The 18,012-nt window shown below is 46.4% G+C and overlaps 1 protein-coding gene across 1 annotated transcript in view; it reads right to left on the reverse strand.

Moving 5' to 3' along the window:
- Window positions 1-18,012, reverse strand: part of AOAH (acyloxyacyl hydrolase) — a 443,812-nt gene that overhangs the window by 74,356 nt on the left and 351,444 nt on the right. Inside the window, exons 15-17 of the mRNA XM_068234524.1 lie at window positions 9,682-9,756; window positions 986-1,158; window positions 775-833 (exon numbers count right to left, since the gene is read on the reverse strand). Coding sequence (XP_068090625.1) covers window positions 775-833; window positions 986-1,158; window positions 9,682-9,756 — 307 coding nt within the window. The remainder of the gene's footprint in view (window positions 1-774; window positions 834-985; window positions 1,159-9,681; window positions 9,757-18,012) is intronic.

An 18,012-nucleotide genomic window follows, 5' to 3' on the forward strand; every position in this document is an offset into this window, starting at 1 on the left:
ACAAGCCTAGCTAATGCTTTCCCTACCTATCATGCAGCAAGTCTGAATCTGCTCTCACCAGGGGCGTAGCAATAGGGGGTGCAGCGGTAGTGACCGCATCGGGGCCCTTGGGCCAGAGGGGCCCCGAATGGCCCTCCCTCAACTACAGTATTAGCTCTATATTGGTCCTGTGCTCATAATAATCATTTATATATATACTTTGAATAGTGGTAATCATTAACAAACTATTCCCCATCCCCTTCTTGCACCTCTGACATTGTAGTTGCCATTGGCAGCTTTTAGTGCGCCGTTTCAATTGCTATGTATAGAGTGCATGGGGGGCCCCATTGTAAAACTTGCATCGGGGCCCACAGCTCCTTAGCTACGCCACTGGCTCTCACTAACAGTCAGCAGCCAGCAGAGAATAAACCCAATATGACCACCGCAACTGTATTTTGATAGGGGTGTGGGAGGTCCAGAAGGGGGTGCCATGTGTCTGCTGACTGTGAGGTAAGGGGTCAAAGTTTAGCTCAATGATGATGTATAGGGTGCAGATCAAACACGCCAAATGTTCGCTGTTCGCCGCAAATGCGAATAGCGTAAGTTCGCAGAAAACTGTTCGCCGGTGAACTGTTTGGGCCATCTCTACTTGCAAACACAGATAAATCAGTAATCTAACAGTATTCATTATTAAATTATTTATTCTAGGGGCTCATTTTAAGTTATTTTAAGGGAACTTACATAAAAGTATTTTTTAGGAAGCAGTTTATTTTTTTATATATAAAGCTGATTTACCGAAAGACAGCTCAAGAAATTGTAGAACTGTGCATATGTGACATCCATGTTTAATTGTCCTGTAAGAAAAAGAGTTTTAGAAAATAATTTCACAGTTTGGATAGAATTTATAAAGTTTAGTTGTGAGGTTTGCACAGAAATGCAAAAATCCAACACATAAAACCACTTACAAAAAGAGACAGCATTGCTGTAAAAGCAAGATGTTAATTACCAATAGGATGATATCTGTTGTGTAAGCTGTCCCAAAGGAAACGGCCATCAGCCAGCGACATCAATATCACATGGCTTCCGTTTGGTAGATGTGCATCAAGGTAACTGAGGTCTGCCATAACATTAGCTTTCATTTCCTCAGGTGTAGTCATATGTTGCATTGTATCTCTATGACTATAAAAGAAGGACATCTTATAATGTTGACAATAAATCCTTTGAAAAATACTGCATCACCTACCGTAATTATTCCCATTCAGAGGACTAATTGCACACACTTCATGCAGCATAATCATTCTTAGGGATATGTGAGCAAAATGTAAACGTTCAATCAAAAAAGATTGGGCTGGTTTTGCTTACCACAATTTTTCACAAAATTGCTGGCTGATTTCATACAAAATTTCAAATTTTACATCTAAGTCAATGGCACAAACTTCTGCTGATAACAGGAAAGCCCCATACATGCTATCATCATCAGGTGGTTGTTGTCGGCAACAGCCAGGCTGCAGGGATCTTGCTATACTATTGAATAGAAAGTCCCAGCATTAATCATTTTTTAATGTGATGCTGGGACTTCCCATTGGTCTATTCAGAGTCCCTTAAATTCCGTCTCAGGGATGATCCTTATTGGTCCAATAAGTGGACCAATCCAGAGCTCCCGCAAGGCATCCCAGAGAATTCGCCACTGGGAGACTTGGGCGCAGGATACAGCCGGTATGGCTTATCCTGCTGCTGCACAAGTTCCCAGTGGCATTAAATACTATTCCCCCTCTAGGTCCATGTGGATAGTGGGGAATTATGTAAATCGGGTGAATTACAGTGTTTTAAAAGTAACTTCAGCTCCGTCCTCTGATGGCGCTGAAGTTACTGTCAGTGCACCGATATAGCCGTAATTCCTATTACGGTCTATGGTGGCGCCAGCTGTGCCCAAATCTCCAGCGCTGCATTTGCAGTGTTCGCCCGCAAGAGATTTAAAGATGCTTTTGGCGAGACTCGCTGTACAGTAGTATAGGGTGTTTTTGCGAAGAGTGGTGGGGCAGTCCAGCGGGGAGCAACTTTGCAATCAAGATAAAAGAAGACAGGAGACAGAAGAAAAAAGGTGCAATAATAAGAAAGAATATAAAAGAAAATATAAAAAGTATGCATAAAGTGAAACATAGATGAAAAAAAGTAATGTTTTATTTTTCTTTAATAAAGTTAATATTTTAACTATTCTAAATAGGTAAGGGGCAAAAATTACCCCCTTAACCTATTTTCCTGCTAAGAGGTCAGACATCTGGGGTTCCCCTTAACATTAAAGTTAGCTTCCAAATTCCACCATAAGCTCCCAGGACCTATTCCGAATTTCCCACATGTCCCACATGTCCGAATTACCCCCACCACCAATGCATAGAGGTAAGAATGAGGGGTGCAGTCTTTGCTGCCCTCTCTTCCAGAGTCTACCATATTATGGACCATGCAGGCTGGTATAGCTCAAGGCACAGAGGCCCATGCAGTCCAGGCTCCGAATTCTGGCAATACCAGCCTGTATGGGTAACAAGTTAATAAGGCTGGGGGAGGGAGTAGCTACAGTTTTTAAAATGTTTATTATTATAATAATTTATTTTTATTATTCTAACTAAAATATATAGTTGCCAGGGATCTATATACAATCCTATTGAGGTTGTACAGCAATCCCTGGAAAAGCTTTAAAATTTGCACTGGGGGTTTCCTGTTGCTACATTGTAATGACCACCAAAAAATCCCCAAAGCAAATTTACTGGTTTTGCTGGGCATATATATACAGCTACAGTACCAATAGGTAGGGATACATTCCCTCTATATTTATTTATTATTTATTTACTGTATTTATAAAGCACCAACATATTACACAGCACTGGACATTAGTTAAGGTCACATACAATATTTAGGGGTGTCATTCCTGTATAAGACAATACAGGAATACATGAAAAACAGATCACACAGCACAGTATAAATACAAGGTAATGCTTAGTCAGTCACTGAATGAGAGCATGAAGATTAGGCAAATCACGTTCACTCAAGAGTTCACTCAGATCCATAGGATGGGTGTACGGTAATGGAGGTGTGTGAACAGGTAGGAGACATAAAGAGGAGGACCCTGCCCAAAGGCTTACAATCTAGAGGGAAAGGTAGGGACACAAAAGTTAGGGGACCAGAGTTCAGCTGCGGGTTTAGAGCGGGGGTAGTTTTGAGGGCCTTCTTTAAGATGTTGAATGAGGGGGAAACCCTAATGTGGGTAGGTAGGGAGTTCCATAGTGTTGGAGCAGCTCTTGAGAAGTCCTGGAGGCATGCATCGGATTGGGTGATGCGGGGGGGGGGCAGTCAGGTGAAGTTCATTGGAGGAGCGGAATGAGTGGCTAGGTGTGTGCCTCTGGGTAAGCTTGGAAATGTTGGTTGGATAGGTTTTGTGGACAGATTTGTAGGCCAGAATCTGATTCTGGACTGGATAGGAAGCCAGTGGAGGGATTCACAGAGGGGAGCCGCAGTGGTAGAGCGATGGGAAGACTGGATAATTCTGGCTGCTGCATTAATGACGAACTGCAGCGGGGCAATTCCGATCATAGGGAAACCAGACAGAAGTGCGTGCAATAGTCGGCGGGAAATTATGAGGGCATGGATCAGGAGTTTGGTGGTGACAGAGGTCAGGAAAGGGCGGATCTTGCAGATGTTATGGAGGTGGAAGTTGCAGGACTTTGTGAGGTTTTGGATGTGGTGGGTGAAGGTGAGTGCGGAGACAGCAGGCTTGAGAGGTAGGGTGAACAGTGACATTCACATCTGGGAGGGTCAGGGATGGCCGGGGTGGGAAGATCATAAATTCTGTTTTGTCCAGGTTTCGTTTCAGGAACCTAGCGGCCATCCAGGAGAAGATGGCTGATAGCTAGGAGGTAAGTCTCCATGGTAGTGGTGGATAGGTCAGGGGTGTTGAGGTAGATCTGGGTGTCATCTGCATACAGATGATAGTTAAAACCCATGGAGGAGATAACCTTGGCAATGGAGGACGTGTATAGGGAGAACAGTAGGGGGCCAAGGACTGAGTCTTGGGGGACTCCTACCGAGAGGTGGTTGGGGGTACATGAGGACTCATAGAAGGAAGTTGTGAAGGTATGGTTGGAGAGGTAGGATAAGAGCCAGGCCAGGGCGAGGTCATGAATGCCCATAGACTGGAGAAGTAGGGATGGTCCACTGTGTCAAAAGCTGCTGAAAGGTCAAGGAGGAGGAGAATGGAGTATTTGCCTTCAGCGTTAGCTAAGGTGAGGTCATTGGCCACTTTGGTGAGAGCTGTTTTGGTTGAGTGGGCAGGCCGAAATCCAGATTGCAGTGGGTCTAGCAGGGAGTTGGCATTGAGGTACTGGGTCAGGCATTTGTGAACCAGATGCTCAAGGAGTTTTGAGGCAAAGGGGAGGAGGGAGATAGGGCAGTAGTTGGAGGGTAGTGAGGGGTCGAGGGAGGGTTTCTTGAGCAGGGGGTCTGCTTGAAGTCCGAGGGAAAGTTGCCTGTGGATAGGGAGAGTTAAACAGGGCAGTGAGGACCAGGCGCGGAGCTAGGGGGGGTCGGGGTAGGACAAGTGCCCCGGGGCGCCGGGTCCCCAAGGGCGCCCAGCTGAGTTTCGGGGTTTTTTTTTTTTGGCTGAGGGGAGCAGCGCAGAGAAGAGAGAGAGCTGTGCGGACGGTGGGGAAGGGGGGCCATCTCCCCCCTCCTTCCCTCACCTTAGGTGCTCTCTCTCTCCCTCGCTGTCCCCTCCAATGTCTGTCCGGTGGCTGGCAGCGGCGGGCGGAACTCACCTCCGTCACGCTCCAGCGCCGCGTCGGAACACCGGCCGGAAGTTCGGGTGCGCAGCCGCTGCTCTGGTCTGGACCAGACCAGAGTAGCGGCAGATCCATCCGGCGCTGCGACGAGACGGAGGTAAGTTCCGCCCGCCGCTGCCAGCCACCGGACAGACATTGGAGGGGACAGCGAGGGAGAGAGAGCAGCTCTTCCTCTTCTCTGCGCTGCTCCCCTCCTGCTGGGGAGGGGGACACCTGGCTACCTACTGTGGGCACCTATACCTCTGGCTACCTACTCTGGGCACATATACCCCTGGCTACTGGCTACCTACTCTGGGCACCTATACCTCTGGCTACCTACTCTGGGCACCTATACCCCTGGCTACTGGCTACCTACTCTGGGCACCTATATCTCTGGCTACCTACTCTGGGCACATATACCCCTGGCTACTGGCTACCTACTCTGGGCACATATACCCCTGGCGACCTACTCTGGGCACATATACCCCTGGCTACCTACTCTAGGCACATATACCCCTGCCTACATATATTGGGCACATATACCCCTAACTACATATACTGGGCATATACCCCTGGCTACCTACTCTGGCCACATATAACCCTGGCTACCTACTCTGGGCACATATACCCCTGGCGACCTACTCTGGGCACATATACCCCTGGCTACCTACTCTGGGCACATATACCCCTGCCTACATATATTGGGCACATATACCCCTAATTACATATACTGGGCATATACCCCTGGCTACCTACCCTGGGCACCTATACCCCTGGCTACCTACTCTGGGCACCTATACCCCTGGCTACCTACTCTGGGCACCTATACCCCTGGCTACCTACTCTGGGCACATATACCCCTGGCTACCTACTCTGGGCACATATACCTCTGGCTACCTACTCTGGGCACATATACCCCTGGCTACCTACTCTGGGCACATATACCCCTGGCTACCTACTCTGGGCACATATACCCCTGCCTACATATACTGGGCATATATACCCCTGGCTACATATACTGGGCATATATACCCCTGGCTACATATACTGGGCATATATACCCCCTGGCTACGTGGACTGGGCATATATACCCCCTGGCTACATATACTGGGCATATATACCCCTGGCTACATATACTGGGCATATATACAACCTGGCTACGTGGACTGGGCATATATACCCCCTGGCTACTTATACTGGGCATATATACCCCTGGCTACATATACTGGGCATATATACCCCTGGCTACATATACTGGGCATATATACCCCCTGGCTACGTGGACTGGGCATATATACCCCCTGGCTACATATACTGGGCATATATACCCCTGGCTACATATACTGGGCATATATACCCCCTGGCTACTTATACTGGGCATATATACCCCTGGCTACATATACTGGGCATATATACTCCTGGCTACATATACTGGGCATATATACCCCCTGGCTACGTGGACTGGGCATATATACCCCCTGGCTACATATACTGGGCATATATACCCCTGGCTACATATACTGGGCATATATACCCCTGGCTACATATACTGGGCATATATACCCCCTGGCTACATATACTTGACATATATACCCCTGGCTACATATACTGGGCATATATACCCCTGCCTATATATACTGGGCATATATACCCCCTGCCTACATATATTGGGCATATATACCCCTGGCTACATATACTGGGCATATATACCCCCTGGCTACGTGGACTGGGCATATATACCCCCTGGCTACATATACTGGGCATATATACCCCTGGCTACATATACTGGGCATATATACCCCTGGCTACATATACTGGGCACATATACGCCTGACTATATATACTGGGCACATATTATTCTCCTGGCTACATATACTGGGCATATATACCAATGGCTACATATACTGGGCACATATACCTCTGGCTACATATACTGGGCACACATACCCCTGCCTACATATACTGGGCACATATACCCCTGGCTAACTGTTCTGTGGACATCTCTACCCCTTGCTACCTGTTCTGGGGACATCTATACCGCTGGCCACCTATTCTGGGGACATCTATACTGCTGGCCACCTATTCTGGGGACAACTATAGACCTGGGGCTACCTATTTTTGGGGAACCACGTCAGATTGAGTGTATTTTGGAGAACTGCTGCCAGGCGAGAGGCGTCTACCATATTAAGGGGGCATTCTACCTATTTATGTGAAATGCTGTCTATTTATGTGACTCATGACTGCTGAATTTGTCTTTTTGGGGGCCTCATGGTTACTGAATTTGTCTTGTTGGGGGCCTCATGATTTGTTGGGGGCCTCAAGATCGCTGAATTTGTCTTGTTGGGGGCCTCATGATTGCTAAATTTGTCTTGTTGGGGGCCTCATGATTGCTGAGTTGGTTATGTTGGGGGCCTCATGATTGCTGAATTTGTCTTGATGGGGGGGGCTCATGATTGCTGAATTTGTCTTGGAACATGCTGAAAGGTACATACTGAGGGAGGGTGGGTGAGCGTGAGCCTGCTAACCTCCATATACATTTGGCTCCACCCATAACCACGCCCACAATTATTATGTGACCACGCCCCCTGTTGGCGCGGCGCGCTGCGCGCGCCGCAACCTTGACTTTGGGGGGGGGCGCATTAATAGTCTTTGTCCCCGGGCACTGAAAATCCTAGCTACGCCTCTGGTGAGGACTGGGGCCAAATCCGGGAAGTGAGGGCAGAGTAAGTCAGAAGGGACGGGGTCAAGGGGGGAGGTAGTGGTATGCGAAGTCTGCAGTAGGTGGTTGACTTCCTTAATGATAGTATGACTAAAGGAGGTGAGGGGAGGATAGGATGGAGGAGGAGCTGGATGGGAGGGAGGTGAGGATTGAAGGCTGGATATTTCCTGACAAATGGAGACAATTTTGTTGGTGAAGTGGGTGGCAAAATCCATGGCAGAGAGGGAGGAAATGGAGGGTGGGGGAGTGGGTTTAAGCAGGGAGTTGAAAGTAGCAAAGAGACGCCGTGAGTTTGGAATCTTGAGCTCCGATGAGCTTGGTGAAGTATTCCTGCTTTGCATGTGAGAATGTGAGAAGGTGATGGTCTGAGGGTGGGAAGGTTGCGATGTCAAGGTCTGTAATGGTGGTGGATTTAGTGAGTATAAGGTCGAGAGTGTGACCTGCAGTGTGGGTGGGGGTGTTGGTATGTTGTACTAGGCCAAGGGAGTTGGCCATGGTGAGTAGCCGGGTCACAATGAAGTTGTTGGGTTCATCGATGGGAATGTTGAAATCCCCAAGGATGATGGTCGGGTGGTCAGATGAAAGGATGTGTGGGAGCCAGGGGCAAGGTTGTCGAGAAAGTGTGGAATGCAGCTTGATGGAAGGTGATATAAGACCTCAACAATGGCTGGGGAGGATGGTAGAGGCGGATGGTGTGGGCCTCGAATGATGTAAATTGTAGGGAGGGAGGTGGGGTGAGGATACAGAAGGTGCAGAATGTGGAAAGGAGCAGACCCACCCCTACCCCGGTCCTATTGTCTGGTCTGGGGGTGTGACGGAGGTGAAGCCCCCCATAGGAGAGGACAGCCTGTGCGGCAGAGTCAAAGGGGTTGAGTCATGTCTCAGTGAGTGCGAGGATGGTGAGGGTTTTGGAGAGGAAGAGGTTGTGAACAGCTGTTAGTTTATTGCAGACAGATCTGGCATTCTAGAGACCGCAGGGTAGGGGGAACATGTTTTTGTGCGTGGGATGGATGTAAATGAGTTTGGGGCGAAGATGGATGTTGAGTCTCTTAGTGGCCAGAGGGCTGTGAGGTGTGCAAAGCAAGTGAGCTTGTCTGGCAGCAGGCTGTGGCCCAGGGTTAGGTGACATATCACTAGCTGCAAGTAAAAGGAGGAGGGATAGAGTGAGTAAATGGGAATGGGATTTAAATGTTTGGGAGTTTTTTGCTGGGGTGAGAGAGAGATTTCAGAAGAGCTAACAGCTCATAAGAACATCACTTGTTACCACTATTCTCCCTAATTTGATTTGCCATTAATCACGGAAGTTGTTGACATTGATGTCAATGAAAGTTTATGACCGTGTTTCTCCAAAAAATTCACATACAGTAGCAATTTGTTTGTTTCAGTTAATAATTGTGTTTCAACCAACCTACCAAAATGACAGTCATACACCTGACTATAAATCCTTTCACAAAATCCCTGACTTTATGCACGTGTTTGATGCTGTTTTGAAGGCAAAGGGTAGTCACACCAAAAATTATTCATTTTAGATTTTTCCGCTTAGCACACTTTGGATTTTGTAAATTAATATGAATAAACAAAAAGAAGCACTCTTATGTTCTAGAATTTAACACCTGCCTAAATCTTTTATGCAATACTGTAAATGGCCTCTTGCACCCCACATGTGAGAAAAGTTATTTGAAATAGAAAAAATAAGCTTCTATGAGAAAACTTTGTATGCAAATGTATGCAGCTTTAAAATGTACCAATCAAATCTCGCCAAGGTGAGTTTAAATTGGTTCATTTTTCAAGCTGCATAACTTTGCATACAAATTTTGCATAATCCTGCATCTCATTGAACATCCCTAGTTGTAGGTAATAACAATTGAGAGACTGTTGTTTTCAGCCTACTTGATGTATTCAGGAAATATTTGGGTAAGCGTACAGGTTACCTGAATAATTTTCTACTGAGGATGTGGCCTTTAATACATTGTTTTTGCTAGCATTGTACACTATAGCTACTTTTCTTGTTGGTTTGCGGTTATGATATTGATTTTTTTCTTTAAACTCTTGATTGAACATCACAATTTATAACAGTTAAGATTACAGGAAATGTACATAATTTTGTTCATATCCTAATTGTTTACAATATGACAAATGGGTATTGTCATTCTCTTTGTACAGTACATGACTTACCCATTGCAGACATCATTACCAATCAATCCATAAAAGACAATCAGCGGTTTATCTATTTCATACGTCCGTGCCAAACTGAAATGCGGTAAAAAAAAATAATGTCAAGCTGAGTGGAAACAGTGGAAACAGTTGAGATCCAAAGAAATTAAATTTGACAGTGAAACAGAATGAAAACAGTTGGCTTAACTTGCCTCTAATGGCCCATACTCACGGGCAGCAAAAGTGGCCTGTCGCCAGCACACGTGAGCGTGTGGGCGACAGGCCGGCGACAGCTCCTCGCCAGGTCCCTCCGCGTACACACGCGGAAGAGAGACCAGCGGCGCGACGGAAGCTGTTGCCGACGTTCCTCCTCCCCCCGCCGGAAGCTCCACATACCTCAATGGAGGTTGCTGTCGCTAGTCCGCGTACTCACGCGGACTAGGGACAGTTGCGGCGGAGGTGCGGCGGCGACTGTCGCCAGGCGATTGAAACTTTCAATCGCCTGGCGACATCAGCAATGGGCGACAGTTCGGGGTGCGCGCCCGTGCGACGGCCCATACTCACGGGCGACCTGTCGCCGTAACACGCACGCGCCGCGTGTTGCGGCGACAATTGTAGCCCGTGAGTATGAGCCATAACACAAAGTATGAGTGACGGGCTGTGCCTGGCAACAGGAATGTGTAGGAAGCGCTCTCCCTGTACACTATCCTGCTTGGATAAACAATGCACACTATACTGACAGGAGAGTGTCTTGTTGCTTGGGCAGATTTCATATGTAAGGTTTGATAAGGTGACAGATTTTATTTTTCCTTTTACTACCACTATGTGTCATTACTTAGTCCCTTCTGCCTATTAAAGGTGTTCAGGAAAAAAAGTAAAGCTTTCATAGTGTTCATGTAAACTTAAAGTGACTCTGTAACAAAAATTACGTTTTTTCTACCATCCTACAAGTTCCTAAACCTATTCTAATCTGTTCTGGCTCACTGCAGCACTTTGTACTATCACGGTCTCTGTAATAAATCAATGTATCTTTCCCCTGTCAGACTTGTCGGCCTGTGTCTGGAAGGCTGCCAACTCTTCCGTGCTGGTCTGTTCCTCTATGCACACTCCAGTGTGTGTTTTATTTACATAAGCCAGCAGCTTCTCTGCTATCTTATCAGTGATAGAAGAGTGCTGGATAAAAATCCTCCTCTGTTAGGCTGTGAAAGTAGCTGGCTGACACATACTGAGGGATTACAAACACAGGCACAGGCAGAGCTGTCTGCAGGAAGCCTGTAATGTTCAGGCAGGGGTCACATTTGTCTTTCAGTTTCTACACTTTTCAGAAAACTGAGAGACAAGTGTGACCTCTACCTTACAACAGCTAATGTAATTTATAGAGAAAACTAAAAAATTGCGCAAGATGTCAGTTTTTTTTCTGCGTGCGAAATCTGCATTCAAGTGTGACCTAGCTCATTGATTAACATGAGTTCTTAGTTGAAAACAGTTTTTCTGTGCAGAAAACGCGTACGAAAGCCGGTAAGTGTGACCCCTGCCTCAGAGAGAAGAAGGGGACAGAAGGTAAACACACAAATGATCTTTTGAGATTCAAAAGGAAAGCTGTATACAGCCTGCTTGTGTATGGATGTATTTTCTATGTGTGGACATATTGTACATCAATCTACTTCCTGTTTTGGTGGCCATTTTGTTTGTTTATAAACAAACTTTTTAAAACTGTTTTTGACTACTTTTAATGCGGTGGGGAGCGGCGAAATTGTGACAGAGGGTAATAGGAGATGTCCCCTAACACACTGGTATGTTTACTTTTGTGCGATTTTAACAATACAGATTCTCTTTAATAACGTTAGATTGGAAAAAAAAGGTCCAGCTCAAAAAAACCTAATTGTTCATAAATTAATTCTTAAAGTGTACCAGAGATGGCTGAATATTTGACAATTACCCAGGGCTACCTCCAGCCCCATAAACACGTCTGAGTCCCTCACCATCCCCCGCAGTCCTCCAATCAGCCGCAATTAGCCCCAGTAACTGGCTCAGTCATGTGAGTCGGGGTCTTCTGTACCTGCGCGGACCTCCCGTGCATGTGTGTGAGACAGAGGCATCACTTTAGTTATGACAGAAACAAAGCTTTCCCCAATAGAGTTTCGTGTCTGATCTTTTTTTTCCCTTCACTCAAACGCAAAAATCTAGAGGGTAGTTCAAGATCCAGAGCAAAGATGTTTAAGCTGGGTCAAATGACAAAAAAATGAATTGCAAAACATATAAAAGTCATAGGGGTGAGGGCAAAGTAACATTCGTTTCTACATACAAAACTTTTTGTGAAAACATTAGTAATAGCATTAAAGGAGGAAATTTTGAAACACTGGGAAATAGCTAATAGTAGAATATCGGTAGCATTATTGTTAACATTTACCAATATTCTACTGTTTTACAGTGGTAATTCCGATAAAATAACAGTAAATGTTACCAATATTTTACTACAGCTAAACCAAACCCTACTCTTACACAGAACCCTTTCAGCTCCAATGCTTAACCCTGTGGCAGTGCCCAAACTTCTGCAGCACCTCCGGTGCCAAAATTTCATACTTCTGCTAAGAGTAAAGACCATTTGGAGAAGTTAGTACATTCCCATGCCCTAGTTGCCATTTATGTTGCAGCAATAATGAAGGGGAGTTTGGCGCACATCCTGGAAAAGGTAAAATATATTAGATCAAAGGTAGATAAAACTTTGGCGCAAGCTTTGTAGTTTATTTCATATGCACATGTGGTGTTACATTGAAAGAAAGGATAGCCTTAAATAAGTCAGGTATTAGGAATGGTAATTTAGAACAAACTGTTGCAGAACATTTTGTAAGATGTTAGCACAATATAATTTGTAAAAAGTTTTTCTCCCATAGGACTCAAAGCGCATAGAGATGTCTCAGATCAATACATAGTTGCAGGGGGGAGGGGGACTGTGTTGCAGAGATGACAGCCACACATCTGGAGACTGTTCCCTCCTGGAGTCCTCAATCTCAGACCTCAGCTCCCAGGGTAGCCCCATCAAGGCTGTCCTCTGCAACGTCAGATCAATAAACAACAAATCAGCAATCATACATGATCTAATAGAGTCTTCTGATCTGGCCTGCCTGACTGAAACCTGGCTTTCTGAACCTGTTGGCCCCACCCTGGAGGCAGCTGTGCCAACAAACTATTCCGTGATATACTGCAACAGGAAAGAACGCAGGGGAGGAGGGGTTGCACTTTGCTTTAGAGCAGCTTTGAAAATCAGACTACTTACTGTAGGTCCTACCAACTCGTTTGAGTGCCAGGGGCGTAGCTAGGGGGGGTCGGGGTAGGACACGTGCCCCCGGGCGCTAGGTCCCCAAGGGCGCCCAGCTGAGCTGCAGGGGTTTTTTTTTTTGGGAGGGGAGCAGCGCAGAGAAGAGGGAGAGCTGTGAGCAGCGGTGGAAAAGGGGGGCCATCTCTCCCCCCTTCCCTCACCTTAGTGCTCTCCCTCCCTCACTCTCCTCTCCACAACTAATGTCCGGGTGGCTGGTGCAGCGGGCGGGACTTACCTCCGTCTCGCTCCAGCGCCAGAAGTTCGGGTCCTGCAGCCGCTGCTCTGGTCTGGACCAGACCAGAGTAGCGGCAAATCCATCCCGCGCTGCGACGAGACGCAGATAAGTTCCGCCCGCCGCTGCCAGCCACCCAGACATTAGTTGTGGAGGGGACAGCGAGGGAGGGAGAGCCCCCTAAGGTGAGGGAAGGGGGGGAGATGTCCGCCCTTCCCCACTGTCCCCATAGCTCTCTCTCCACTGCGCTTCTCCCCTCCTGCTGGGTGGACACCTGGCTACCTAATCTGGGACATATACCCCTGCCTACATATACTGGGACATATACACATGCCTACATATACTGGGACATATACCCCTGCCTACATATACTGGGACATATACCTCTGCCTACATATACTGGGCACATATACACCTGGCTACATATACTGGGCACATATACCCCTGGCTACATATACTGGGCATATATACCCTTGGCTATATATACTGGGCACATATACCCCTGGCTATATATACTGGGCACATATTATACCCCTGGCTACATATACTGGGCACATATAACCCTGACTACACATACTGGGCACATATACCCCTGGCTACATATACTGGGCATATATACACCTGGCTACATATACTAGGCACATATACCCCTGGCTACCTGTTCTGTGGACATCTCTACCCCTGGCCACCTGCTCTGGGGACATCTATACCGCTGGCCACCTATTCTGGGGACATCTATACTGCTGGCCACCTATTCTGGGGACACCTATAGACCTGGGGCTACCCATTTTTGGGGAACCACTGCTGTCGGATTGAGTGTATTTTGGGGAACTGCTGCCAGGTGAGAGGTGTCTACCATATTAAGGGGGCATTCTGCCTATTTATGTGAAATGCTGTCTATTTATGTACCCCATGACTGCTGAATTTGTCTTGTTGGGAGCCTCATGGTTACTGAATTTGTCTTGTTGGGGGTCTCATGATTTGTTGGGGGCCTCAAGATCGCTGAATTTGTCTTGTTGGGGGCCTCATGATTGCTAAATTTGTCTTGTTGGGGGCCTCATGATTGCTAAATTTGTCTTGTTGGGGGCCTCATGATTGCTGAGTTGGTCATGTTGGGGGCTATTGCTGAATTTGTCTTGTTGGGGGGGGGGGGGGGCTCATGATTGCTGAATTTGTCTTGGAACATGCTGGAAGGTACTCACTGAGGGAGGGTGGGTGAGCGTGAACCTGCTAGCTTCCTGTACATTTGGCTCCACCCATAACCACACCCACATTTTAATGTGGCCACGCCCCTTTTTTGGCGCTGTGTGCGCAGCGGCCTTCACCTTAGGGGGCGCATTAATAGTATTTGTCCCCGGGCGCTGAAAGCCCTAGCTACGCCTCTGTTGAGTGCTTGGGGGTGCAACTTTCAGCTGAGGAAAACATTAACATATTGCTGATCTACCGCCCACCAGAAAAATACTCAGACTTCCTTGAGGAACTTGTAGACCTCCTATGCAACCTAACACTGGAACACCCCAGATGGATTGTTCTTGGAGATTTCAATACATGGGTGGACGACTCCTCCTCACAATTTGGAAAAGAGCTACCTCGTGCCTTACATGAACTGGGCTTCCTCCAATCAATCAGCTCTGCTACTCACAGGAAAGGTCACGCTCTGGACCTTATATTCCATACTGGGCTGTCAATAGCCAATGTGGAAATCAATCCTGTTGCCTGGTCAGACCATCACACTATCCACTTCTCCCTCTCAATACCAGCCGTCAAACACCGGGGCAAGAATCAAATAAAATATTGCCGCTTAAAAGGGCTAACACCTCAACATATCCGAGATAACCTTAGCTTTGATGAATTGACTGACTCCAGCTTGGACCCTGATACTCTGGTGTTTAAATACAACAAATGTGTGTCCTCCTCCTTTGAGACCATTGCTCCTCTGCGCACCAAATATCTTACTCCACACCATCATGCACAGTGGTTTGATAACGTTATAAAAGAGCTGAAAAGACAAGGCCGAAAACTTGAGAGGCTGTGGCGCAAATCTCAGTCCCCAGAAGACAAACATGCCTTAATCTTCCACTTGAAGAGCTACCAAAAGGTAATCACGGGAAAAAAATCATCCTTTCTATCACAAGCGATTGCAAATGCAGTTAACAAACCAGCCCAACTGTTCCGCACAGTGGAAAAACTCTGCAACCCAGCATGTCAAAAACTTAATATCGAGTCTTCAAAGGACCTCTGTGACCAATTTGCCCATTTCTTCACAGACAAAGTCTCCGCTATAAGGTCTGCCATCCAACTTACAGCATCTGAGCCTAATATAGCGCCAAAGACCATTAGCAGAGACAACGTAACACCTTGGTCAAACTTCAAAGAAATTGATGAAGAAGTCACATCAAGCATCCTCCTTCACGTCCGCCTAACTACCTGTGACCTGGATCCTGGCCCAACACAGTTCATGTTGAACTGCCCCGACCTGTTCGTACCGGTATTCCTCAAAATTGTTAACTGTTCCTTACAATCAGGGATATTTCCTGCTTTACTGAAGGAAGCAATCATCAGGCCTCTCCTCAAAAAACCCTCCCTGGACCCAGATGCAATGACCAGCTACAGACCAGTCTCTAACCTCCCCTTTCTGGGAAAGCTAATTGAAAAAGCTGTATACCTCCAGCTAGAAGCCAGAATCCTACAAAATAACAGTTATGACCCATTCCAGTCTGGCTTCAGGAAACACCACAGCACTGAAACTGCCCTCATCCAAATATGCAACCACCTGCTCATGGCAAGAGACAGAGGAGAGTGCTCGATCCTCATACTGCTAGACCTTTCTGCAGCCTTTGACACAGTTGACCATGACATCTTGATAAACAGGCTACAGGAATACTGCGGCATTGATGGCATAGTACTTCAGTGGTTCCAATCCTTCTTGAGTGGCAGAACCCACAAAGTGTCTATGGGGCCCTTCCTGTCCACCCCTGTAACACTTAAGTATGGGGTGCCCCAGGGCTCAATCCTCTCTCCCCTGCTTTTCACGATTTACATGCTACCGTTGGGAAAACTAATCCAAAAACATGGCCTGACATACCACTGCTATGCAGACGACACCCAACTATATCTTTCCTTCAAGCCTGGTGTGACAGACCCAACTCTAACTATAAACGCCTGCTTACGTGAACTACAGCAATGGATGAATGACAACTGGCTGAAACTAAATTCAGACAAAACTGAAGTCCTTCTGATTGGAGGGCAGAGCATGATAACAAAACAACTTAACTTGCAATCTTCACCACTGGGAATAGGAGGCACGGATCTACGCAGCTCTGATCATGTGCGTAGCCTGGGAGTTCTAATTGATGGGGATTTAAACTTCAGAACTCAAATCTCTCTTGTGGTGAAATCATCCTATTTTCACCTGAAGAACATTGCAAAAATCAAGCACCTCATACCCCCAGAAGATCTGCCAACCTTAGTCCACGCCTTCATCACATCCCGACTGGACTACTGCAATGCTCTCTACACTGGCCTTCCAAAAAAGGCCTTGTACCGGCTACAGCTGTTACAGAATACTGCTGCCAGACTGCTAACCAACCAACCCTGTCACTGCCACATAACGCCAGTCCTGCATTCCCTTCACTGGCTACCTATAGAATGGAGGGTCCTATTCAAGATCGGCCTACTGACATTTAAATCCCTGAATAATCTAGGCCCTGGATACATGAAAGATATGTTACAGCTGCGAAGCAATCCCCGCATTCTCAGATCCACAGGTTCTAATAATCTAGTCATACCCAGAGTCCACTTAGAAACTTTTGGTCCCAGAGCCTTCTGTCATGCTGCCCCTACGTTTTGGAACTCCTTACCTCAACAGATCAGGACAGCCCCATCCCTGGACGTGTTTAAATCCAGACTGAAAACCCACCTGTTCAGTCTGGCATTTGCAGAAATATAACTTTTGTTGTGTGAATACTTCATCCTACTAATTACTGAATCTGAGAGAGCCTAAGCGCTTTGAGTCCTAAGGGAGAAAAGCGCTATAGAAATGTTATTGTATTGTATTAAATATTTAAATGCTTTACAAGTGTTAGAAGAAGATGTATTGAAAAAAATAAAAACAATGGGAGGTGATAGAAGAAGGGAATTGTTAAAAGGTAAAAGGAGAAGCATTGTAGATTATGAAATTGGAGGTTTCATGAATAAGGATTTTGAAGAGGGAATATGACATAGTCACCCACATACAATTTTGTACCTGTTTAGTAAACCACACAAATGATTCCAAGCTGAGCAATGTTCATGCTAACAGCCGAACCTGGCTGTGCATTATAAATTAATACTTCATCATCAAGTGGAGATTGTGACGGATTCACCTGCGTCACATGTGCCCAGCATATAAAAATGCGCATAAAGGTGTGATGTAGAGTACCCCTTTAGGCCCCCAGCTTCACTTAAAACAAGAAATATTCAGTCAGTCCCGAATCAGTCACTCTCTGCTCCGCAGGAAAGGGTTGTTTATTTAGCCTTCTCTGGAAAGACGGGCCATAAAGTCATAAAGTTCTACTTCAAAGAAAGACAGAGAAGTCCAGATACCCTCACAAATTCCTTAGTTGACCAGATTTTCCCACATATCCTGATAGGGGAAATGACTTGTAATTCACCTTGGAACAAAAGAATAGTCATTTTACTAAATTAATCAGTTTTACATAGATGTCAGGCATATCAAAACTATCGGATATGCATTAGATCTGATCTGGGAGGTGTCTGAACCACAAAGCATTTGTCTAGCATATTCCATTACCGAGATCTA

The sequence above is a fragment of the Hyperolius riggenbachi genome, chromosome 5 (genome assembly GCF_040937935.1).
Source record: "Hyperolius riggenbachi isolate aHypRig1 chromosome 5, aHypRig1.pri, whole genome shotgun sequence".
In the NCBI taxonomy this organism is placed as follows: domain Eukaryota; kingdom Metazoa; phylum Chordata; class Amphibia; order Anura; family Hyperoliidae; genus Hyperolius; species Hyperolius riggenbachi.